General features: G+C 47.5%; 1 protein-coding gene across 3 annotated transcripts in view; it reads right to left on the reverse strand.

The window, feature by feature from the left end:
- LOC137518074 (zinc finger protein 665-like) overlaps positions 1 to 26,786 on the reverse strand; it is a 46,869-nt gene that overhangs the window by 7,386 nt on the left and 12,697 nt on the right. For 2 of the 3 annotated variants that reach the window (XM_068235335.1, XM_068235334.1), the window contains exon 2: positions 2,323 to 2,449. In XM_068235335.1, the coding sequence (XP_068091436.1) occupies positions 2,323 to 2,359 (37 nt within the window). In that variant the 5' untranslated portion in view covers positions 2,360 to 2,449. Of the gene's footprint in view, positions 1 to 2,322; positions 2,450 to 5,870; positions 6,079 to 26,786 lie in introns of those variants that run through there. The other variant, XM_068235333.1, reaches the window with a different exon arrangement.

The raw sequence follows: 26,786 nt of genomic DNA on the forward strand, positions 1-26,786 counted from the left end.
CGACCTCGCCAGGTCAGCTTCCAGGTCGGCTTCTTCTGCGCTTGAGCGTGCGGTTCACGTTGTCGCGCTGACGTCATCAGGACTGTACTGCGCAGTAGTTTTGCACCTGCGTAGTACCGTCCTGATGACGTCAGCGCGAATGTTCCTTTTCCGCTGTAGTGGGAACCCAGCCTTACTGAGAATAGAATATACATTACGCATATGTCAGAGGAGAGATGGGACAGAGCAGTGTTCTGCAGATCTCTAAGGAAGTCAGTAGTAGAATATATACAATATGTATTCGTAAGAAGAGAGATGTGTTAAAGCAGTGTTCTGCAGATTTCTAAGGAGGTTAGCAATGGGGTAATGTAAAGAATATACAATATGAATCTGTCAGGAGCAAGATTGGACAGAGCAATGTTCTGAAGCTCTCTAGAGAGGTCAGTAGTGGGATCATATGCAAATATATACAGTATGTATTTGTAAGGACAGAGATGGATTAGAGAAATGATCAGCAGATATCTAAGGAGGTTAGCAATTGGATAATCTGCAGAATATACATTGGCCTCAATTCTGGAGGTGTTAGCATCTGTTTTACCGCATACACAGTAATTTACCGCATTTGGTATATGCAGTTTGCAATTCTGATAGATTTTAGGCATAAATTACCAAATGTGGTAAATCAGGTCATAAAATGTGCCGTATTTTGCGTTATTTTACTGAAAATTATTTACTGAAAAATCAGAATTCTCATGGAAAATAGGGAGTAAATAACTCACCGATCGGTTTAAGACCTGCCTGTACCTGGCGGCAAAGTCAATTTGTATGCATTTTGCAGTTATTAGTAGAGTTCCTATTTGTAGTTTAGTGGAGTTCCTATTCAGGCTGTGTAATAGAAAAGAATAGTAGAAATAAAACTCCAAATATCTAACAGATTTTTTTTTTTTTAACGGGCCAACACAGTAACCAAGCAGCTTGCTGTGACCCAAAACCACAAGGAAAGTATAGGGGACTAAAATAGACCGAAAAGCCCTCCTACTAAAAAGCAATGCTTAGTGTGGTTTGCCTTCATAAACCAGAAGGAATTTGCGATAATACATTTACCCACAATGCACCGCTTATAGGGGATGTCTATAAATGAACTTTTTATAAGTTGCTACATAATCAAATACATCTACACCCCCTCCCCCCAAAAAAAACACCTTCCAAAGACAATCTTAACTCATGGGAGAAAATTAAAGACTTCTATTATTATTCACTGCATGATTACCGCTGAAATACTGTACTTTTAGGCTCGGTTTACATTGCGTTTTTGAGCCAAACGGATCCGGTAAGCGGATCCGGTCTCCGCTTCATCGGATCCGGATGGCTCTGTGCACACTGCAGAATGGAAGTGAAAACGGAACTGATCAATGATTGATCGGATCAGTTTTCACTCAAGTTTCGCCGCAAATACATACCTAATGTTCTGTAGCAGCTGGCGGTCTAGGCTTCCTCTTCTTCCGCTGGGACTACACAACGTGTCATGTGACTAGTTACATGACGCGTCATGTAGTCACATGACGTGGAAGAAGACGGAAGCCTCTACCGCCGGCTGCTACAGAGCATTAGGTATGTATTTTACCCTCCCTCACCCACCCGCCCAGCTGCTGCACACTTCCTCACCCTCCCGCCGCTCAGGTTCACGTCCCCACATCCCCCCATCCCCCGTGGAACGGTCCATTTCTTCACTAGTGTGAAGAAACGTTCCGTTTCCCAATTCCCCCAATGCTGCAGCATTTTTTGTCCGGACCCGTTCCGCTGGGCAGAACGATACGGAAAATTAGGGCCTGCAGCAATTTTTAGATCCGGGGACCGGAACGTATCCGCACCAACAGACGTATGTGGATGGATCCATAGGTTAACATTGGATCCTTTCACATCCGTTCCGTTTGTACAGTATCCGTTCCGGTTACATTCCGCAAAAAAACGCTAATGTGAACCAGGCCTTACTGCATTTTTGTCACCCTTTTTACCGACGCATGCGTAAAAAACTTTCAGAATTACAGCACATAACTACCAGAATTGCGGCCAATATAGGTGAGGAGGTAGATGGGACAAATAAATATTCTACAGATCTCTCAGGAGGTCAGCAATGGGATCATATGCTGAATATATACAATATGAACATGACGGGAGGCAGATGGGACAGAGCAATGTTCTGCATGTCTCTAGAGAGGTCAGTAGTGGGGTCACATGCAGAATATATAGAATATGTACATGTCGAGTGGGAGATAGGACAGAGCAATGTTCTTCAAGCAGTAAGAGAACTGTCATATGATTAGTTACATTTCATATTATTACCCAGAGATATCAGAGCTTCATAATTCTCTTTCATCATATCTTTATATAATTCCTTCTGACATTCTTCCAAGTCCTTCCATTCATCTTCAGAGAAATACGCTGCCACATCGTCAAACGTCACCGGTACCTCAGAGAGAGAAAGAGAGAGAGACAGGATATGATGTCATGTGACACAATAACAGTACACAATCTCTTTATACAACAATATGACTGATGCCACACACTATATACAGGACAGCTATATATACTCTGTACAGATACTAGTCAGTGATTTCTATGCATGCAAATATGTAAAAGAGGGATATACAAGACTCATGCACATGCAGACATGTACTAGAGGAACATGGGGTGGGACAAAAAAATGGAAACACCTTGAAAATCAACAAAATATATTTTAATATGGTGTAGGTCCACCTTTTGCGGCAATTACAGCCTCAATTCTCCGAGGTATTGATTCATACAAATTGTGAATTGTTTCCAAAGGAATTTTAGCCCATTCTTCAGTTAAAACACCCTCCAGTTCTTTTTAGAGACGATGGCGGTGGAAATCGACTTCTTACTTGAATCTCTAAAAATGACTATAAATGCTCAATAATGTTGGTCTGGGGATTGTGGTGGCCAGATGAGATGCTCAACTTCATTAGAATGTCCCTTGTGCCATTCTTTAACAATTCTAGCTGTAAGGATTGGGGTATTATCATCTTGAAAGATGGCATTCCCCTCCAGAAACAGTTGAACAGTTTGGACTTCGCCCAAAATTCCTTAATAGTCTTGGCTGTTAATTCTTCCATGAAGGGAAATCATTGGCCCGGCGGATTTCCAAGAAATAGCACCCCAGATCATCACAGAACCCCCGCCATGTTATACAGTTGGGAGAAGGCAGTCTGGATGAAAGGCTTCTTTCGGCTGTCTCCAAACGAACACTCGGCCGGAAATACATCATAGATTCGTCAGAGAAAATAACATTTTTCCACTGCTCGAGGGACTAATTCTGGTGGTTTCTACACCACTCTAAACGCTTTGAAACATTTGTCTTTGAGAGCAGAGGTTTTCTAATTGCAGTTCTTCTGTGGAATCCAGATTTGTGCAGCTCCCGACGAACAGTTTTTGTGGAAACTGGGTTCTGTAGGTGTTCATTCAGCTCTGCAGTGATTTTAGGAGCCGTGGTCTTGCAAGCCTTTGTAACAATTCGATTTAGAGTCCGACAGTCCCTCTCAGACAACTTTGACTTTCGGCCACAACTGTGCTTTGCTGAGGACGTTTTTCCTTCTCTTTCAAAGGCATCATTACTTTTGAGACAGTACCTCTTGAAATGCCAAGCATTCAGGCAGTTTCTGTTACAGTAGCGCCTGCCATACGAGCACCAACAATTTGGCCTCTTTGAAAGTCTGAGGGCTTGTTTCCACTGTTGCGACGCGATTTCGCCTGCATTCCGACGCTTGTAAAAACGCATGCGGATGCGTTTCCGCATGCGTTTTTACCCGCGATTTCGCGTGCGATTTCGCATGGCAGGGTGCCATGCGAAATTAACCATGACACTGCCAGGGCAAAATAAAATTTAAAAAGGTGCGAAATCGCACGCGAAATCGCGGGTAAAAACGCATGTAACAAACGCATGCGTTTTTACTATTAAATACATTAGCGGCGATTCGCATGCATTCCACTCGCAGGCGAATTCGTTGGCTCTTTTGTGCGTTTTTTTACCGCTGAAAAAAACGCACCTCAACAACGCTACAGTGGAAACAGGCCCATCCACTTGCATTACATGTGCGAATCTGCATGCGTTGGACGCATGCAGATTCGCGATAGTGGAAACGAGCCCTGAGAGATCTGCCATTTTTATAAATTATAACCAACTTTGGTTTAAATATCTGTAAAAACAATTATTTTAATTAAACATATCAAATACCAAAAATAATTAACAAAAAAAATTTAACATATGTCAAGTTTTGATTGCTTAAAACATGTTCAAAGATTATGATGCCAAAATGTTCGGTGTTTCCATTATTTTGTCCAACCCCTGTATATGACTTATACACATGCAGTTATGCAGTGTGGAGACATATATAACTCATATAGATGTAGATACTGTATGCAGTTAGTGGACATATATAACATGTACGTTCAGACATGTAGTTGGTAGATTTATATGATTCATACACATGCAGACATGTAGTGGGGGGACATATATGACTTGTATACATGCAGATATGTAGTAGGTAGGCATATATAATTCTTCTACATGCAGATATGTTGTAGAGGAACATATATGACTCATACAAACACATAAAAGGGACATATATGACAGGTATACATGCAGATATGTAGTAGGTATGTATATATTATTCTTCTACATGCAGATATGTAGTAGAGGAACATATATGACTCATACACACACATAAAAGGGACATATATGACAGGTATACATGCAGATATGTAGTAGGTGGGCATATATGATTCTTCTACATGCAGATATGTTGTAGAGGACCATATATGACTCATACACGCACATAAAAGGTACATACAGTATATGACAGGTATACATGCAGATATGTAGTAGGTGGGCATATATGATTCTTCTACATGCAGATATGTTGTAGCGGAACATGTATGATTCATACAAACACCTAAAAGGGACATATATGACAGGTATACATGCAGATATGTAGTAGGAAGGTACCTATATGATTCTTCTACATGCAGACATGTTGTAGCGGAACATATATGATTCATACAAACACCTAAAAGGGACATATATGACAGGTATACATGCAGATATGTAGTAGGAAGGTATATATGATTCTTCTACATACAGACATGTTGTAGCGGAACATATATGATTCATACAAACACCTAAAAGGGACATATATGACAGGTATACATGCAGATATGTAGTAGGAAGGTATATATGATTCTTCTACATGCAGATATGTAGTAGAGCAGGGGTCCCCAAACGTTTTGGGTCGAGGGCCGGATCAACGTACTTCAGACTGCTGGGGGGCCGGAGTATACATAAAATGATGTAGAAGTTTTTGCGGGCCAGACAGTGAAGCATACCCAGGTGACAACCTGCAGTGGACAGCAGTGTCACCTGATGTGGAATTTGATTGGAAACCAGCAAATTACTGCTTTCTGACTTCCATGTGGATGGGTGGTGCCAGCACTGCTGTTCTACAAGCAGGCTACCAATATTTAAAGATGTAGCTGACCGCATCTATAAATAATACAATTTGTGTGTGGGGGGCCGGTAAAAAAGCCTCAGGGGGCCACATTCGGCCCGCGGGCCTTAGTTTGAGGACCACTGTAGTAGAGGAATATATATGACTCATACATACACATCAGAGGGACACATATGACAGGCATACTTGCAGATATGTAGTAGGTGGACACATATGATTCGTACACATGCAGAGGGATATATACAACTTGTACGCATGCAGTTATGTAGCAGATGGACACGCATGACCGGTACACATGCAGACATGAGCCAGATGTGGGCACAGGAGTCCCATGTGACAGGGGCAGGTGGCTGTCCCTTCCTCTGGTACCTGTGCAGTATCCCCCTCTGGCAGGGGCTTCTCCACATCTCTCCTGGTGGAGGAGAGACTCAGCCTGTCCCCAGCAGTCACCGAGCAGATCATCTGAGAGCCGTTCTGAGGCTGCCAGCCTGCCTAACGCAGCCTGACCAGAGCCATCCACTCTCCCTGCACCCCCAGGCTGCTTCCAGCGGAGCTCAGGCCCAACTACCAGCTCTCTGGTGTCAGAGAGGAAGCAGGAAGTGCCTCCCTCGCCTCTCCCTCACGTCAAGAGAGATCAACCCTGATGTTCTCCCTCCACCCTCCTCTCCCTCCTCTCCCTGCTGCCTGATCATCACTCACACACACTGTACAGGCATGCAGTCTGCAGACATTCACACTACACACACACTCTACAGGCATACACACTACACACACACTCTACACACACACACACACACACACACACACACACACACACACACACACACACACACACACACACTGTACAGGCATGCATATACTCTACAGACACACACACACACTGTACAGGCATGCATACACTACACAGACACACACACACTCTACAGACATACACAGACTGTACAGGCATGCATACAATCTCAACAAACACACACACACACACACACACACACACACACACACACACACACACACACACACACACACACACACACACACACACTCTCTCTCTCTCTCTCTCTCTACAGGCATACACACACTGTACAGGCATGCAGTCTGCAAACATACACACTACACACACACTCTGCGCACACAGTCTACACACACACATGCACACACACTGTACAGGCATGCATACACTCTACACACACACACACACACACTCTTCTCAGACATACACACACACTGTACAGGCATGCATACAGTCTACACACACACACTGTACAGGCATGCATACAGTCTACACACACACTCTACACACACACACTGTACAGGCATGCATACACTCTAAATGCGCGCACACACACACACACACACACACACACACACACACACACACACACACACACACACACACACACACACACACACACACACACACACACACACACACACACACACACACACACACACACACACACACACACACACACAGCCTGAGTGGCAGCAGGTCTATAAGGGAGCACACAGCTCCACCTAGTGGCAGCAGGTCTATAAGGGAGCATACAACACCACCTAGTGGCAGCAGGTCTATAAGGTAGCACACAGCTCCACCTAGTGGCAGCAGGTCTATAAGGGAGCACACAGCTCCACCTAGTGGCAGCAGGTCTATAAGGAAGCATACAACACCACCTAGTGGCAGCAGGTCTATAAGGGAGCACACAGCTCCACCTAGTGGCAGCAGGTCTATAAGGGAGCACACACCTCCACCTAGTGGCAGCAGGTCTATAAGGAAGCATACAGCACCACCTAGTGGCAGCAGGTGTATAGGGAGGGAAGCATACAGCACCACCTAGTGGCAACAGGTCTATGAGGAAGCATACAGAACCACCTAGTGGCAGCAGGTCTATAAGGGAGCACACAGCTCCATCTAGTGGCAGCAGGTCTATAAGGAAGCATACAGCACCACCTAGTGGCAACAGGTCTATAAGGGAGCACACAGCTCCACCTAGTGGCAGCAGGTCTATAAGGAAGCATACAGCACCACCTAGTGGCAGCAGGTCTATAAGGGAGCACACAGCTCCACCTAGTGGCAGCAGGTCTATAAGGGAGCACACAGCTCCACCTAGTGGCAGCAGGTCTATAAGGAAGAAAATAGCACCACCTAGTGGCAACAGGTCTATGAGGAAGCATACAGAACCACCTAGTGGCAGCAGGTCTATAAGGGAGCACACAGCTCCACCTAGTGGCAGCAGGTCTATAAGGGAGCACACAGCTCCACCTAGTGGCAGCAGGTCTATAAGAAAGCATACAGCACCAACTAGTGGCAACAGGTCTATGAGGAAGCATACAGAACCACCTAGTGGCAGCAGGTCTATAAGGGAGCACACAGCTCCATCTAGTGGCAGCAGGTCTATAAGGAAGCATACAGCACCACCTAGTGGCAACAGGTCTATAAGGGAGCACACAGCTCCACCTAGTGGCAGCAGGTCTATAAGGAAGCATACAGCACCACCTAGTGGCAACAGGTCTATGAGGAAGCACACAGCTCCACCTAGTGGCAGCAGGTCTATAAGGGAGCACACAGCTCCACCTAGTGGCAGCAGGTCTATAAGGGAGCACACAGCTCCACCTAGTGGCAGCAGGTCTATAAGGGAGCACACAGCTCCATCTAGTGGCAGCAGGTCTACAGGGGAGCATACAACACCACCTATTGGCAGCATCTAAAATCGAAATGACAGCGGTTTTCAATTTTTTAGCGCAATTTTTGAGCGCCTCCTGGTGCTTACCTGCGCACTGGAATTTTTTATAAAGCGCTTTTCTAAGCGCTTTTGCAGCGCGATTCTGTTTTTTTTCCACTTCCTGACATTAGTCAGGAAGTGAACTCTTTCACCCAGGAATAAATAAATACAATGTATTTATTAATGAAGGCGCTAGGGAAATCGCTATACAAACCGTTTTTTTCAAGAGGTTTGCGATTTCCCTATACCTGCCATTGAGGCAAATCGCCCCAAAAATGGTACAGGCAGCACTTTGGTGAGCGGATCGGAATCAAACCACTCAGATGTGAGCACTCTCATAGGGAATCATTGCACAGGCGCTTTTAGGGCAATTTTGAAAATCGCTGGTGCTTACAAAAAGACGAACAAGCCCTTAGGGAGCACACAACACCACCTAGTGGCAGCAGGTCTATAGGGGAGCATACAACACTACCTAGTGGCAGCAGGTCCATAGGGAAGCATACAACACCTTCTAGTGGCAGCAGGTCTATAGGGGAGCACAAAACACCACCTAGTGGCAGCAGGTCCATAGGGAAGCATACAACACCTCCTAGTGGCAGCAGGTCTATAGGGGAGCACACAACACCACCTAGTGGCAGCAGGTCTATAGGGGAGCACACAACACCACCTAGTGGCAGCAGGTCCATAGGGAAGCATACAACACCTCCTAGTGGCAGCAGGTCTATAGGGGAGCACACAACACCACCTAGTGGCAGCAGATCTATAGGGGAGCACACAACACCACCTAGTGGCAGCAGGTGCATAGGGAAGCATACAACACCACCTAGTGGCAGCAGGTCCATAGGGAAGCATACAACACCACCTAGTGGCAGCAGATCTATAGGGGAGCACACAACACCACCTAGTGGCAGCAGATCTATAGGGGAGCATACAACACCACCTAGTGGCAGCAGGTGTATAGGGAAGCATACAACACCACCTTGTGGCAGCAGGTGTATTGGGAAGCATACAACACCACCTAGTGGTAGCAGGTCTATAAGGAAGCATACAGCACCATCTAGTGGCAGAAGATCTATAAGGAAGCATACAGCACCACCTAGTGGTAGCAGGTCTATAGGGAAGCATACAACACCACCTAATGGCAGCAGATCTATAGGGAAGCATACAACACCACCTAGTGGCAGCAGATCTATAGGGGAGCACACAACACCACCTAGTGGCAGCAGGTGTATAGGGAAGCATACAACACCACCTAGTGGCAGCAGGTCTATAGGGGAGCACACAGCTCCACCTAGTGGCAGCAGGTGTATAGGGAAGCATACAACACCACCTATTGGCAGCAGGTCTATAGGGGAGCATACAACGCCACCTAGTGGCAGCAGGTCTATAGGGGAACAGACAACACCACCTAGTGGTAGCATGTCTATAGGGAAGCATACAACACCACCTAGTGGCTCAGATCGATAGGGGAGCATACAACGCCACCTAGTGGCAGCAGGTCTATAGGGGAACATACAACACTACCTAGTGGCAGCAGGTCTATAAGGGAACATAGAATGATAAGAATAAAAAAACTATTTTCTCTACATGATGTATTAAACATTTAGTCTACTTTCCCTGGCAGATAGATGAATAAAGATAATTAATGCTTAGCTCATGGAGCTCAGGAAATGGATACACCACCTCGGAAGGATAGGATAGGGAATAACAAGTGACTTGTTTTTTGTTTTTCTTTTTGTTGTGTTCTTTTTCTTTGTCTTCAAAGTGCAATTAGAGAGATAAAGTATTAGAAATCAAAATAACGGTGAAGGAAGGAATTATTGTGAATAGAAAATAGGCTGCTTTGTATAGTTCCATTTATAGTATATAATGGCCATTGTAAACCACTGTATTTGTAAAGGTGGCCACACACCATACAATTTTTTAAATATCTGTTCAATTTAAGAATTGCAATCAATTTTTCTGACTGATTGTAACATTTCAAAAATATGACCAATGTACCACACACCTATGTTAATTTTTTTCCTCAATTGTGATATAAATGATTGGAAACTCAGAGGAAATTGCTAGGGTGTGTATATTAATAAATTAACAATCCAACACACACCATACAATCTTTGGTAGAAATTGAAGAGAAATATCTGGCATTCCGGATCGATTTAAATCGAAAAAAACGGGAAATCCGATCAGATTTTTCAGTCGAATGAAAAAAAAAGCTTTCGATTTTTTCGAGAGATACGATCGTTTTTATCGAATTACTGTAAAATCAGATCATTTTATTGTATCGTGTGTGGCCACCTTAAGGATGAAGTTTATATACAACTTGAATTGTGGTAATTTTTTTATGTATGTAAATCTTGTAGACATAAATAAAAATATAAAATAAATAAATAAATACAACACCACCTAGTGGTAGAAAGTCTACAGGGGCACATACAATGCCACCTAGTGGCAGTAGGTCTATAGGGGAACATACAATGCCACCTAGTGGCAGCAGGTCTATAAGGGAACATACAACACCACCTAGTGGCAGCAGGTCTATAAGGGAACATACAAAACCACCTAGTGGTAGCAGGTCTACAGGGGAACATACAACGCCCCCTAGTGGCAGTAGGTCTATAGGGGAACATACAATGCCACCTAGTGGTAGCGGGTCTATAAGGGAACATACAACACCACCTAGTGGTAGCAGGTCTATAGGGGAGCATACAACACCACCTAGTGGCAGCAGGTCTATAAAGGAGCATACAACACCACCTAGTGGCAGTAGGTCTATAGGGAACATGCAACACCACCTAGTGGTAACAGGTCTATAAGGGAACAAACAACACCACCTAGTGGCAGCAGGTCTATAAGGGAACATACAACACCACCTAGTGGTAGCAGGTCTATAGGGGAGCATACAACCCCACCTAGTGGCAGCAGGTCTATAAAGGAGCATACAACACCACCTAGTGGCACCAGGTCTATAGGGGAACATAAAATGCCACCTAGTGGTAGCAGGTCTATAAGGGAACAAACAACACCACCTAGTGGCAGCAGGTCTATAAGAGAACATACAACACCACCTAGTGGTAGCAGGTCTATAGGGGAGCATACAATACCACCTAGTGGCAGCAGGTCTATAAAGGAGCATACAACACCACCTAGTGGCAGCAGGTCTATGGGGGAACATACAACGTCACCTAGTGGTAGCAGGTCTATAAGGGAACAAACAACACCACCTAGTGGCAGCAGGTCTATAAGGGAACATACAACACCACCTAGTGGTAGCAGGTCTATAGGGAACATACAACACCACCTAGTGGTAGCAGGTCTATAAGGAAGCATACAGCTCCACCTAGTGGTAGCAGGTCTATAGGGGAGCATACAACACCACCTAGTGGCAGTAGGTCTATAAGGGCGCATACAACACCACCTAGTGGCAGCAGGTCTATAAGGAAGCATACAGCTCCACCTAGTGGTAGCAGGTCTATAGGGGAGCATACAACACCACCTAGTGGCAGTAGGTCTATAGGGAACATACAACACCACCTAGTGGTAGCAGGTCTATAAGGGAACAAACAACACCATCTAGTGGCAGCAGGTCTATAAGGGAACATACAACATCACCTAGTGGTAGCAGGTCTATAGGGGAGCATACAACGCCACCTAGTGACAGCAGGTCTATAAAGGAGTATACAACACCACCTAGTGTAGCAGGTCTATAAGGGCGCATACAACACCACCTAGTGGCAGCAGATCTATAAGGAAGCATACAGCTCCACCTAGTGGTAGCAGGTCTATAGGGGAGCATACAACACCACCTAGTGGCAGCAGGTCTATAAAGGAGCATACAACACCACCTAGTGGCAGCAGGTCTATAAGGGCGCATACAACACCACCTAGTGGCAGCAGGTCTATAAGGAAGCATACAGCTCCACCTAGTGGTAGCAGGTCTATAGGGGAGCATACAACACCACCTAGTGGCAGCAGGTCTATAAAGGAGCATACAACACCACCTAGTGGTAGCAGGTCTATAGGGGAGCATACAACACCACCTAGTGGCAGCAGGTCTATAAAGGAGCATACAACACCACCTAGTGGCAGTAGGTCTATAGGGAACATACAACACCACCTAGTGGTAGCAGGTCTATAAGGGAACAAACAACACCACCTAGTGGCAGCAGGTCTATAAGGAAACATACAACACCACCTAGTGGTAGCAGGTCTATAGGGAACATACAACACCACGTAGTGGTAGCAGGTCTATAAGGGAACAAACAACACCACCTAGTGGCAGCAGGTCTATAAGGGAACATACAACACCACCTAGTGGTAGCAGGTCTCTAGGGGAGCATACAACGCCACCTAGTGTCAGCAGGTCTATAAAGGAGTATACAACACCACCTAGTGGCAGCAGGTCTATAAGGGCGCATACAACACCACCTAGTGGCAGCAGGTATATAAGGAAGCATACAGCTCCACCTAGTGGTAGCAGGTCTATAGGGGAGCATACAACACCATCTAGTGGCAGCAGGTCTATAAAGGAGCATACAACACCACCTAGTGGCAGCAGGTCTATAAGGGTGCATACAACACCACTTAGTGGCAGCAGGTCTATAAGGGTGCATACAACACCACTTAGTGGCAGCAGGTCTATAAGGGCGCATACAACACCACTTAGTGGCAGCAGGTCTATAAGAGCACGTACAACAACGTAACTTTAACACAGAGTAAATTTCTACTGATTACTTGTTCTACAGCCCTACCTAGTATGCCCACTTCTCCTTTCCTTAGATTGTAAGCCTTTGACAGGGTCCTCCCTTCCTTAGTGTATTCTACATTATCATGTGCTCCTTTCCTATGACAGCCTGTACTTGTATTACTGGGCCTACCTAACCAGCCCAAAACGCATGATCATGTATTTTGTACTGTTTTCCTTGTATAGCTTTGTCCTGTGTTGTATAACCTTGTTACGTCTGCCATCCTTTGTATCATTGTATGTATTTATTGTCCAGTGCTGCATAATATGTTGGCATTTTATAAATGCAATAAATAATAATAATAGCACCACCTAGTGGCAGCAGGTCTGTAATGGAGCACACAGCACCACCTAGTGGCAGGAGGCCTATAAATTAGCATACAACACCACCAAGTAGCAGCAGCTTTATAAGAGAGCATACAGCTCCACCTACTAGTGGCGCAGCAGGTTTATAAGGGAGCATACAACACCACCTAGTGGCAGCAGGTCTATAAGGGAGCATACAACACCACCTAGTGGCAGCAGGTCTATAAGGGAGCATACAACACCACCTAGTGGCAGCAGGTCTATAAGGGAGCATACAACACCACCTAGTGGCAGCAGGTCTATAAGGGAGCATACAACACCACCTAGTGGCAGCAGTTCTATAGGGGGGAATACAACACCATCTAGTGGCAGCAGGTCTATAAGGAAGCATACAACACCACCTAGTGGCAGTAGGCCTATAATGGAGCGTGCAACACCACCTAGTGGCAGCAGGTCTATAAGAAAGCCTACAGCACCACCTAGTGGCAGTAGGCCTATAATGGAACATACAACAACACCCAGTGGCAGTGTTAGGCTTGGAGGTGTATTCTCCACAGTCAGCATGCAACACATAAGCTGACGTGAAGGAGGTACACACACCAGCACAAGGAATCAGGATATCCCCAGTTTAGTGGAGGAGAGGACTGACTCCAATAGGAGATTGTGGTGCACAGAGCCGGTGCAGATCCGAACAGCCACAAACAATACTTTCGTGATAACGTCTCAGCGCAAAGTAGCGCTGAGCGCATAAACCAGGACTGAGGAGATCAGGACAGGTAGACAGAATGAATGCTTGCTTAACTAGCCACTACTCAGTGACAGCAAGCGTCCACAACAAGACAGACTGGAATGAGGCAGCCAATGCGTTGCAGCGATGGCGTGCCTCACAAAGACAGGACAGGATAGTCAGGAAATAGGAAGATCAAGATAGATGAACGTAACACAGACAAATATACAATAAGTATGTTTTCCTAGCGTATTACAATTACAGCTATCAATGAAACTATTTGTAACGTCTGACTAACATATGTATATATCGGCAATGAACCGATATATGACATAAGCAGGAACACTGACTAGGACTGGAGCAATACAGGGAACAGGACTCAGAAGGATTCGCTATCTCTTCGCAGAGAGGAACGCAATCCACAAACAGAACCAGGAGCAGGATACTAACTCAGCACGGGTGATCACGATACGCGCAAGCTACCAAAACGTGCTGGAAAGCTGACTAACTGAACACAGGATATAAACAGTTCGTGTACATATATATCAGCGACACTGATGTATCAACGTAACACGAATACAAGGAAAATAACAAAACGTGCAAGTATGCGTATATATTGGCGATGAACCAATATATGACACAAGACAAGCAAAGTAACAACTTCTAGAACAAGAGCAGAACTAGGAGGACTCGCTGACCCCTTCGCAGGAGTCAGCGCAGTCTACACGGACTAGGAACGAGGTGGGGCACAAGCAGAGTAACAGACAGAATCTGAGACTATGGTAGCCCATGGAGCATTGCAGGAAGCAGTTCTTTATACTGAGGTCATCCAATGGGAGCAGACCTGCAGATTCCCACACAAGTGAATGGTAATTAATCACAGGCTGACAGCAGGAAAAGGCAGACAATGATATGCAGCCTGCAGGAAAGGGATTGCCACTCCATTGCAGCAGACAATGTTTGTTTACACAAAAGCATATTAAACTGTCATTAACTTCAGAGCGACTGCAGATGGAATCAGCAACTAGTTTAAGTGCAAACCAAACTATGCAAGCAAATGCATGTAATGACATCAGAACTGCTTGGCTTGCAATACCACTGCAGCCAGCAGTAAACGCTGCAGAAGCGATCGTAACAGGCAGCAGGTTTGTAAGGGCCCTTTTCCACTAGCAATCGCTAGCGTTCACGCTGAACGCTAGCGATTGCTGAATCGCAATAGCGGCGATTCCCCGACGTTCGCGGCCGCGATTTTGCTATGCTATGCACTGCATAGCAAAATCGCGGCAAAAGTCGCTCCGCGGCGCGATCGCGATCAAGTAAAAAACGAATCGCGGTAGTGGAAATGACCTACCGCGATTCCTATGTTAAAAAGCAAACCGTAGCGATTGTAAAATCGCTAGCGGTTTGCGGTTTTGCGATTCAGCCAGCGCAAACGCGCTGGTGGAAAAGGGCCCTAAGGGTGGAAGTTTCTCATTATAACACCAGCTGCAACAATACACAGCACCACCTAGACCAGGTCTAGAAGCAGGTGGAATTACCTCATTAAAGGAGAACTGTAGTGAGAGGTATATGGAGGTTGCTAGTGTTGGGCGAACACCTAGATGTTCGGGTTCGCGAACGTTCGCTGAACATCGCCGCGATGTTCGGGTGTTCGCGCCGAACTCCGAACATAATGGAAGTCAATGGGGACCCGAACTTTCGTGCTTTGTAAAGCTTCCTTACATGCTACATACCCCAAATTTGCAGGGTATGTGCACCTTGGGAGTGGGTACAAGAGGAAAAAAAATATTTGAAAAAGAGCTTATAGTTTTTGAGAAAATTGATTGTAAAGTTTCAAAGGAAAAACTGTCTTTTAAATGTGGAAAATGTCATTTTTCTTTGCACAGGTAACATGCTTTTTGTCGCCATGCAGTCATAAATGTAATACAGAGAAGAGGTTCCAGGAAAAGGGACCGGTAACGCTAACCCAGCACAAGCAGCAGCACACGTGATGGAACAGGAGGAGGCGCAGGAGGAGAAGGCCACGCTTTTTGAGACACAACATCCCAGGCCTTGCATGAGGACAAATAGCGTGCGGATATAGCAATGCTTTTTGCCGCCATGCAGTCATAAATGTAATAAATTCAAGTAGGAGAGAAAACAGAAGATGTCTGGCACTGTAGCTTTAATGTGTGACAGCAAATGTACAGTTGATTGGCAATCAAACACACGAGGACAATGTCCGTGAAGATGATAATACTTATCGTGCTCTGCTGAAGGTGGAGAGGCGACTGTGGGCGCCAGTGGGTGCACGGCCTTACAGCCGTTTCACAATGGGGTGAGCCTTGCTTCTTCGGAGGCTTTTCGTGCATCTTCACGGACATTGTCCTCGTGTGTTTGATTGCCAATCAACTGTACATTTGCTGTCACACATTAAAGCTACAGTGCCAGACATCTTCTGTTTTCTCTCCTACTTGAAATGGTTACAATGCTTGAACTATTCATGTCGTGAGCACGTAGCTTCTGCTGAAGTTTTGCACACTGCCTTTCAGCGATCTGTCCCATCTGTAATTTACTGAGTGCCTACCTACCTTCCTCAAAGCTTGCCTATAAATGTAATAAAGATGAGAGGTTCAATAAACAGGGACCGGCAACGCTAACCCAGCAGCAGCAGCACACGTGATAGAACAGGAGGAGGCGCAGGAGGAGAAGGCCACGCTTTTTGAGACACAACATCCCAGGCCTTGCATGAGGACAAATAGCGTGCGGATATAGCAATGCTTTTTGCCGCCATGCAGTCATAAATGTAATAAAGATGAGAGGTTCAATAAACAGGGACCGGCAACGCTAACCCAGCAGCAGCAGCAGCAGCACACGTGATAGAACAGGAGGAGGCGCAGGAGGAGAAGGCAACGCTTTTTCAGACGCAACCCAGGCCTTGCATGAGGACAAAAAGCGTGCGGATATAGCAATGCTTTTTGCCGCCATGCAGTCATAAATGTAATACAGATGAGAGGTTCAATAAACAGGGACCGGAAACGCTTAACCCAGGCCAGCAGCAGCAGCAGCACACGTGATGGAATAGGAGGAGGCGCAGGAGGAGAAGGCCACGCTTTTTGAGACACAACATCCCAGGCCTTGCATGAGGACAAATAGCGTGTGGATATAGCAATGCTTTTTGCCGCCATGCAGTCATAAATGTAATACAGATGAGAGGTTCAATAAACAGGGACCGGAAACGCTAACCCAGGCCAGCAGCAGCAGCAGCACACGTGATGGAACAGGAGGAGGCGCAGGAGGAGAAGGCCACGCTTTTTGAGACGCAACCCAGGCCTTGCATGAGGACAAAAAGCGTGCGGATATAGCAATGCTTTTTGCCGCCATGCAGTCATAAATGTAATAAAGATGAGAGGTTCAATAAACAGGGACCGGCAACACTAACCCAGCAGCAGCAGCACACGTGATGGAACAGGAGGAGGCGCAGGAGGAGAAGGCCACGCTTTTTGAGACACAACATCCCAGGCCTTGCATGAGGACAAATAGCGTGCGGATATAGCAATGCTTTTTGCCGCCATGCAGTCACAAATGTAATAAAGATGAGAGGTTCAATAAACAGGGACCGGCAACGCTAACCCAGCAGCAGCAGCAGCAGCACACGTGATGGAACAGGAGGAGGCGCAGGAGGAGAAGGCCACGCTTTTTGAGACACAACATCCCAGGCCTTGCATGAGGACAAATAGCGTGTGGATATAGCAATGCTTTTTGTCGCCATGCAGTCATAAATGTAATAAAGATGAGAGGTTCAATAAACAGGGACCGGCAACGCTAACCCAGCAGCAGCAGCAGCAGCACACGTGATGGAACAGGAGGAGGCGCAGGAGGAGAAGGCCACGCTTTTTGAGACACAACATCCCAGGCCTTGCATGAGGACAAATAGCGTGCGGATATAGCAATGCTTTTTGCCGCCATGCAGTCATAAATGTAATAAAGATGAGAGGTTCAATAAACAGGGACCGGAAATGCTAACCCAGCAGCAGCAGCAGCAGCACACGTGATGGAACAGGAGGAGGCGCAGGAGGAGAAGGCCACGCTTTTTGAGACACAACATCCCAGGCCTTGCATGAGGACAAATAGCGTGCGGATATAGCAATGCTTTTTGCCGCCATGCAGTCATAAATGTAATAAAGATGAGAGGTTCAATAAACAGGGAACGGCAACGCTAACCCATCACAAATGGTCATTGTTCATGTTACTTGGTTGGGGTCCAGGAGTGTTGCATAGTCGTTTCCAATCCAGGATTGATTCATTTTAATTTGAGTCAGACGGTCTGCATTTTCTGTGGAGAAGCGGATACGCCGATCTGTGACGATGCCTCCGGCAGCACTGAAACAGCGTTCCGACATAACGCTGGCTGCCGGGCAAGCCAGCACCTCTATTGCGTACATTGCCAGTTCGTGCCAGGTGTCTAGCTTCGATACCCAATAGTTGAAGGGTGCAGATGGATTGTTCAACACAGCTACGCCATCTGACATGTAGTCCTTGACCATCTTCTCCAGGCGATCGGTGTTGGAGGTGGATCTGCACGCTTGCTGTTCTGTGGGCTGCTGCTGCATGGGTGTCAGAAAATTTTCCCACTCCAAGGACACTGCCGATTCCCTTTTGGGCACTAGCTGCGGCTTGTCTTGTTTGCTGCCCTCCTGGTCGTCCTGGGTTTGCGGAAGTCAGTCTGTCGGCGTACAACTGGCTAGAGGAGGGGGAGGATGTCAATCTCCTCTCTAAAGTCTCCACAAGGGCCTGCTGGTATTCTTCCATTTTGACCTGTCTGACTCTTTCTTCAAGCAGTTTTGGAACATTGTGTTTGTACCGTGGATCCAGAAGGGTATAAACCCAGTAATTGGTGTTGTCCAGAATGCGCACAATGCGTGGGTCGCGTTCAATGCAGTCTAGCATGAATTGAGCCATGTGTGCCAGAGTCCTGCCAGAATCCTCATCATCCTCTTGTGAGCGTTGTGATAGTTGTTGTGATGCATCATAGTCATCACCTTCTTCCTGGTCTGCTTCTGCTGACCATTCGCGCTGAATTGCGGAAGTCCAACGTGCACCGCTCTGGCCCTCGTCAGTGGTGGCAGGAAATTCCTGCTCCAACTCCAGCTGTTCCTCCTCCTCTTCTTGGTCATAGCTGCTGGGGCCAGCGTTTCCTGAGGCGGATGGCCTGATGTTGGTACCATCACGCTGATCGTTTTCTCCTTCAGATTCCCCCAGTTGCATCATGACAGCTGTTTCCTTGATTTTCAACATTGACCTCTTCAGTAAACACAGCAGTGGTATGGTAATGCTGACTGAAGAGTTGTCACTGCTCACAAGCAACGTGGATTGCTCAAAATTTTGGAGGACTTGGCAGAGGTCCAACATGTTGGCCCAATCGGATCCACAGAAGCTTGGCAGCTGTCCGGATGCGCCTCGGTACTGCGCCGTCATGTACTGGACCACTGCACTCTTCTGCTCGCAAAAGCGGGCTAGCATGTGCAGCGTAGAATTCCAGCGTGTAGGGACATCACACAGCAAGCGATGGTGGGGGAGATTGAAGCGCTCCTGCATCTTGGCGAGTGCCCCCGAAGCAGTACTGGAATTTCTACAATGTTTGGCCACTCGTCACACCTTCAACAGAAGATCGGCCACGCCTGGGTATGTCCTCAGGAACCGCTGAACTACTAGGTTCATCACGTGCGCCAGGCAAGGGATGTGTGTCAGCTTAGCCAACCTTAAAGCGCGAATGAGATTACTCCCATTATCACACACAACCATGCCCGGTTTCAGGTCCAGCGGTGCCAGCCACAAATCCGTCTGTTCCTTTATTCCCCTCCAAATTTCCTCCCCTGTGTGCTGCTTATCCCCAAGGCAGATCAGCTTCAGCAACGCTTGCTGACGCATGCCAACAGCTGTGCTGCACTGCTTCCACGATCCTACTGCTGCTGGGTTAGCGTTTCCGGATGAGGTACAGCTTTGAGATGCGTTGGAGGAGAAGGAGTCAGAGAGGTAGGTGCTGCTGTTGTTATCCAGTGGGAGGGACGGCGGTGCAGCTGTTTGCGGCGTGGGCAACACCCGCGCCGTAGCAGGTGAGGAATCGCTGCCAGGCTCCACAAGGTTCACCCAGTGCGCGGTAAGGGAGATGTATCAACCCTGGCCGAACGCACTCGTCCAGGTGTCAGTGGTGAGGTGAACCTTGCAGGCAACGGCATTCTTCAAGCTTCGGGTTATTTTGCTGACCACGTGCTCATGCAACTCAGGCACTGCAGAGCGCGCAAAGTGGTAGCGGCTGGGAACCACGTAACGTGGGATGGCCACTGACATCATGCCCTTGAAGCTGTTTGTCTCCACCACTCGATATGGCAGCATTTCGCAGGCCAGAAGCTTGGCTATGCTGGCTGTTACTGCCACGTCCCGGGGGTCATTTGCTGGCAATTTCCTCTTGCGCTCAAACATCTCTGAGACAGACAACTGAACCGTAGAGCTGCACACTGAAGGGCTGTTGGTTGTTGTGTTTGATGAACACTGGGAGACCTCAAGAGCACTACTCCGGAAAGTGACAGTGTCAGCGTCGTCTGATGTTTGTGAATGTTGTGAACCACGCAATGGCTGGGCTACTGCTGCTGCTGAGGCGGGTCTGGTGGTGAGTCTGGTGACCCCAAGGGAGGCAGTGTTGCTGGTACCCTGTCCTGCCGCGTTTGCCCACAGAGTGGGATGTTTGGATAGCATGTGGCGGCTCATGCTGGTGGTGGAGAGGTTGTTAATACTTTTCCCCCTGCTCAGGCGGGTCTTGCACACCTTGCAAATCGCCATAGTACCATCCTCAGTGCAGTCTTCAAAGAAAGCCCAGACTTTGGAGCACCTGCCTTGCTGGCGATTTCTGTTTGCGCCTCTTTTGCCTCTCACTTGAACTTCCACGCTTGTGGTGCCTGAAATTGCGCGCCGCCTACCTTGTGGCACAAGGCGAACTCGTGCAGTAGTGGGTTCTCCAACAGACTCATCTGTGCTGCTGCTACGACGGCGATGTTCTCGTTCACAAACAAAATCTGGGTCTATGTCCACATTGTCCATACCCTCCTCTTCCATCTCCTCAAACTCGTCATATGTCATTGTGGGGGGCCGCCGCCGTGGAGTAGAGCTCCCCAGAACCACCTCTGCGCAGCTCACTCCAACGTCGTCTTCCAGATCTTGTCGGCCGACCTCCTGCAATTGCAACCCCTCCTGCCCAACTTGCTCTGGGATTTGGGTTTCAAAGTCCTCGGACTCGCCTTGTATTTCAGTGCGCGGTGCATTTCCCACAGTTAATGGTTGTGAATCCGGGCACAACATTTCTGGCTGTTCCTCCATTGACCTTTCAAAGGTGGAAGTTTGTTGGGCTGGGAATAGCTCCTGCGAATACCCCATTGTGTCCTGAGGAAATTCTTCGGACTGGTTATTTGGCAGTTGTGTGCGTGGTGTCGCTGCCGGTTGTGTCAGCTTTGTGCCCACTGGCTCCTTGTAACTGGCTGAGGACTCGGACCTCGTGCGTGATGTGCTGGTGCTGCTTAACCCACTGCTGGACGCTTGAGAGGTCATCCAAGTAATTATCTGGTCCTGTTCTTTTGGATTTGTAAGGGTTGTTGTCCTGGACAACATGGGCGGTATTGAGTGGGTTTTCTTGGGTGCTCCCCTGTGGCCTGTACGTGAACCGTCAGGGCAAACACCTCTTCCCTTGCCCCTCCCTCTTTCACCGGATTTCTTCCTCATTTCACTTATCCTTAAAGTACACGCTGACTGGCAGCAGTACAGTGGCAGTACAGAAATGCTATACAGTGGTGGGTGAGCGGTGTACTACTATTCCCAGCAGCGACACATAGCACAATGCTATACAGTGGTGGGTGAGCGGTGTACCACTATTCCTAGCAGCGACACAGAGCACAATGCTATACAGTGGCAGGTGAGCGGTGTACTACTGTTCCCAGCAGACACAGAGTGGCAGTAAACCCAATAATGCTATATAGTGCTGGGTGAGCGGTGTACACAGAGTGGCAGTAAACACAATGCTATATAGTGTGGCTGAGCGAGGTACACAGAGTGGCAGTAAACACAATGCTATATAGTGTGGCTGAGCGAGCGGTGTACTACTGTTCCCAGCAGACACAGAGTGGCAGTAAACACAATGCTATATAGTGCTGGGTGAGCGAGGTACACAGAGTGGCAGTAAACACAATGCTATATAGTGTGGCTGAGCGAGCGGTGTACTACTGTTCCCAGCAGACACAGAGTGGCAGTAAACACAATAATGCTATATAATGCTGGGTGAGCGGTGTACACAGAGTGGCAGTAAACACAATGCTATATAGTGTGGCTGAGCGAGCGGTGTACTACTGTTCCCAGCAGACACAGAGTGGCAGTAAACACAATGCTATATAGTGTGGCTGAGCGAGGTACACAGAGTGGCAGTAAACACAATGCTATATAGTGTGGCTGAGCGAGCGGTGTACTACTGTTCCCAGCAGACACAAAGTGGCAGTAAACACAATGCTATATAGTGTGGCTGAGCGAGGTACACAGAGTGGCAGTAAACACAATGCTATATAGTGTGGCTGAGCGAGCGGTGTACTACTGTTCCCAGCAGACACAGAGTGGCAGTAAACACAATGCTATATAGTGCTGGGTGAGCGAGGTACACAGAGTGGCAGTAAACACAATGCTATATAGTGTGGCTGAGCGAGCGGTGTACTACTGTTCCCAGCAGACACAGAGGGGCAGTAAACACAATGCTATATAGTGTGGCTGAGCGAGGTACACAGAGTGGCAGTAAACACAATGCTATATAGTGTGGCTGAGCGAGCGGTGTACTACTGTTCCCAGCAGACACAGAGTGGCAGTAAACACAATGTCATATAGTGTGGCTGAGCGAGGTACACAGAGTGGCAGTAAACACAATGCTATATAGTGTGGCTGAGCGAGCAGTGTACTACTGTTCCCAGCAGACACAGAGTGGCAGTAAACACAATGCTATATAGTGTGGCTAAGCGAGGTACACAGAGTGGCAGTAAACACAATGCTATATAGTGTGGCTGAGCGAGCGGTGTACTACTGTTCCCAGCAGCGACACACAATGACTTGGGGGACCCTGGCTAGCGTGGCTGGAGCGCGAACTACCCTGCCTGCCTACCCAAAGCTAAACCCACAGACAAATGGCGGAGATATGACGTGGTTCGGGTATTTATTTACCCGAACCACGTGACAGTTCGGCCAATCAGAGCGCGTTCGGGTCCGAACCACGTGACCCGTTCGGCCAATCACAGCGCTAGCCGAACGTTCGGGGAACGTTCGGCCATGCGCTCTTAGTTCGGCCATGTGGCCGAACGGTTTGGCCGAACACCATCAGGTGTTCGGCCGAACTCGAACATCACCCGAACAGGATGATGTTCTGCAGAACCCGAACAGTGGCGAACACTGTTCGCCCAACACTAGTTGCCATATTGATCTTTTTAAGCAATACCAGTTACCCGGCAGCCCTGCTGAGCTATCTGCCTGCAGAATCACACCAGAAACAAGCATGCAGCTAATCTTGTCAGATCTGATAATAATGTCAGAAACACCTGATATGCTGCATCCTTGTTCAGGGTATTTGGCTGAAAGTATTAGAAGCAGAGGATCAGCAGGATAGCCAGGCAACTGGTATTGCTTAAAAGGAAATCAATATGGCAGCCTCCATATACCTCTCACTACAGTTCTCCTTTAAAGTACTAGCGACACCCATGCTAACCTAGAAAAAAAAACACATATATAAGTAGATAAATACTACTTCTACTTACATAACAGATGTATTGTGCTATCCACGCAATGATTACTGTAAATTTTATAAAGGAAAAGCAGAAAATCCTATTCTAGGCAGTGGCCATTTTGCCAAGCTAATGCTGACATCATATCCTCCCTGACTCTTGTTTTCCTCCCTCCCATAAAGTGGGCGTGGTCATAGGTGGGGCCAAATGTACTTGAACATAGCAGTGGCGGAATTTAAATATATTCAATAGGCAGTATTTTTACATATATAAGCCTCTCACCTGGCTTCTGTCCTGTGTGCTGTACTCGGCTGGTGGTGATGCTGTGCTGGCCTGGCTGGTAGTGATGCTGTGCTGGCCTGGCTAGTGGTGATGCTGTGCCGGCCTGGCTGGTGGTGATGCTGTGCCGGCCTGGCTGACGGTGATGCTGTGCTGGCCTGGCTGGTGGTGATGCTGTGTCGTCCTGGCTGCCGGTGATGCTGTGCTGGCCTGGCTGGTAGTGATGCTGTGCTGGCATGGCTGGTGGTGATGCTGTGCTGGCCTGGCTGGGGGTGATGCTGTGCTGGCCTGGCTAGCGGTGATGCTGTGTCGGCCTGGCTGGTGGTGATGCTGTGCTGGCCTGAATGGCGGTGATGTTGAGCCAGCCTGGCTTTGCTAGGTGACTTGCTGGGGCTTTGCTGGGCTGGGCAATTTGCTGGGGGCATTTTGGGGGGCTTTGCTGGGCTGGGGGCTTTGCTGGGCTGGGACCAGAAGGCTTTGCTAGGCTGGGGGGTTTGCTTTGCTGAGGGCTCGGCTTTGCTGGGCTGGGGTCCTGGGGCTTTGCTTGGCTGTAGATAGGTAGCTTCCCCCCAGCATAGATTAGATAGGCAGCTTCTCCCAGTATAGATTATATAGGCAGTTTCCCCCAGTGTAGGTTAGATAGATAGGTTTCCCCAGTATAGGTTAGATAGGCAGCTTACCCCAGTGTAGGTTAGATAGGCAGCTTCCCTCAGTATAGATTATACCGTATAGGCAGCTTCCCCCAGTATAGATTATATAGGCAGCTTTCCCCAGTATAGATTATATAGGCAGCTTCCCCCGTATAGATTATATAGGCAGCTTCCCCCGTATAGATTATATAGGCATCTTCCCCCAGTATAGATTATATAGGCAGCTTCCCCAGTATAGATTATAGAGGCAGCTTCCCCCAGTATAGATTATATAGGCAGCTTTCCCCAGTATAGATTATATAGGCATCTTCCCACAGTATAGATTATATAGGTAGGTTCCCCCAGAGTAGGTTAGATAGGTAGGTTCCCCCAGTATAGGTTAGATAGGTAGGTTCCCCCAGTATAGATTATATAGGTAGGTTCCCCCAGCGTAGGTTAGATAGGTAGGTTCCCTCAGTATTGGTTAGCTAGGTAGGTTCCTCCAGTGTAGGTTAGATAGGTAGGTTTCTCCAGTATAGGTTATATAGGTAGCTTCCCCCAGTATAGATTAGATAGGTAGGTTCCCTCAGTATAGGTTAGCTAGGTAAATTCCCTCAGTATAGATTAGATAGGTAGGTTCCCTCAGTATAGATTAGATAGGTAGGTTCCCCCAGTATAGATTAGATGGGTAGGTTCCCCCAGTATAGATTAGATAGGTAGGTTCCCCCAGTATAGATTAGATAGGTAGGTTCCCCCAGTATAGATTAGATAGGTAGGTTCCCCCAGTATAGATTAGATAGGCAGCTCGCCCTAGTGTAGGAGGGGGCACTGGGCGGAGTGGCGAGGAGGGGGGGGGGGGAGCGGGCAGTTAAAAACTCACCTGTCTTCGGATCGCCGCAGGCACAGCTTCCATGTGCTTCCGACTTCCTCCCCACGGCGCCCCTCGCATTGGTAACAGCGCCCCCTGTGATGTCATCACAGGGGGCACTGTAACCAAGATGACGGATGCCGCGGGGAGGAAGTCGGAAGCACATGGAAGCTGTGCCTGCGGCCATCTGAAGACAGGTGAGTTTTTAACTGCCCGCTCCCCCCCCCCCCCGCTCTGCCCAGTGCCCCATCCTGCCACTCAATAGATCCGGGGCACCATGGCAACAGGTTCCAGGTTGGTGCCCCGGATCAAAGGCCCTAGCAACGCCCCTGAAACAGACCAGTTGCTGTTGAAATTTAATTTTTATGGTGACAATACCGCTTGAAAGCACCACCTGTAACAATACATAACACCATCTAGTGGCAGCTGCCTTATAAGGTAGCAACTCATTATTACAGCACCACCTAGTGTTCGCAGATCTATAACAGTACAACTCCTTCATTTACAGCTCCTTCTGGTCGCAAGAGACAATATGATTGCATCGCAGTGTGGCGCAGTGATATGCCTATGGGCCTTTCATATAGAGTGCATTGAAGTACTATGCAGCAAATTCTGACACAGTAATGCACAGTATGCTGTTAACTGTGCAATGTGTACGTTTACAGTGGCAGTGAAGCATACTTACATTGTACTGTATGCTTCACTACATAGTCACACTGTACGTCTAACAGGCGGTGTAAGTTTTTGGCAGCATTGCGATTGTGAAATGCCTCATTACAGCATCACTTTGCCTGCAGATCTATAACTAAAGTAGGGAAATGAGATGCGCATTATTCCAAGTCGATGCAGGATTATGCAAATTCTGTATGCACATGTATGCAGCTTGAAAATGGACCAATTGAATTCCACCTTGCCAGGATTTGTCTGGTCCATTTTCAGGCCGCATATATTTGCATACAGTATTTGCATAATCCTGGATCAGATCAGAATTATTTGCATCTCATTGATCATCCCTAAAAGGCACAGCATCCTCATTACTTTACCAACTGTAACAATGCACAGCACCATCTACTGACAGCAGAGCTATAGGAATGCAACTCCCCCATCACAGCACCACCAGGTGGCAGCAGCTTCACCAACCCTTCCTCATTACTCCACCATTACTCCTCTATTCCTCCTGCTCTCCTCCACCGCTCCGCTTCTATCCTGCTGTTCCACCTCTGCACGTCACAT

This window comes from Hyperolius riggenbachi, chromosome 5, assembly GCF_040937935.1.
Source record: "Hyperolius riggenbachi isolate aHypRig1 chromosome 5, aHypRig1.pri, whole genome shotgun sequence".
In the NCBI taxonomy this organism is placed as follows: Eukaryota; Metazoa; Chordata; class Amphibia; order Anura; family Hyperoliidae; genus Hyperolius; species Hyperolius riggenbachi.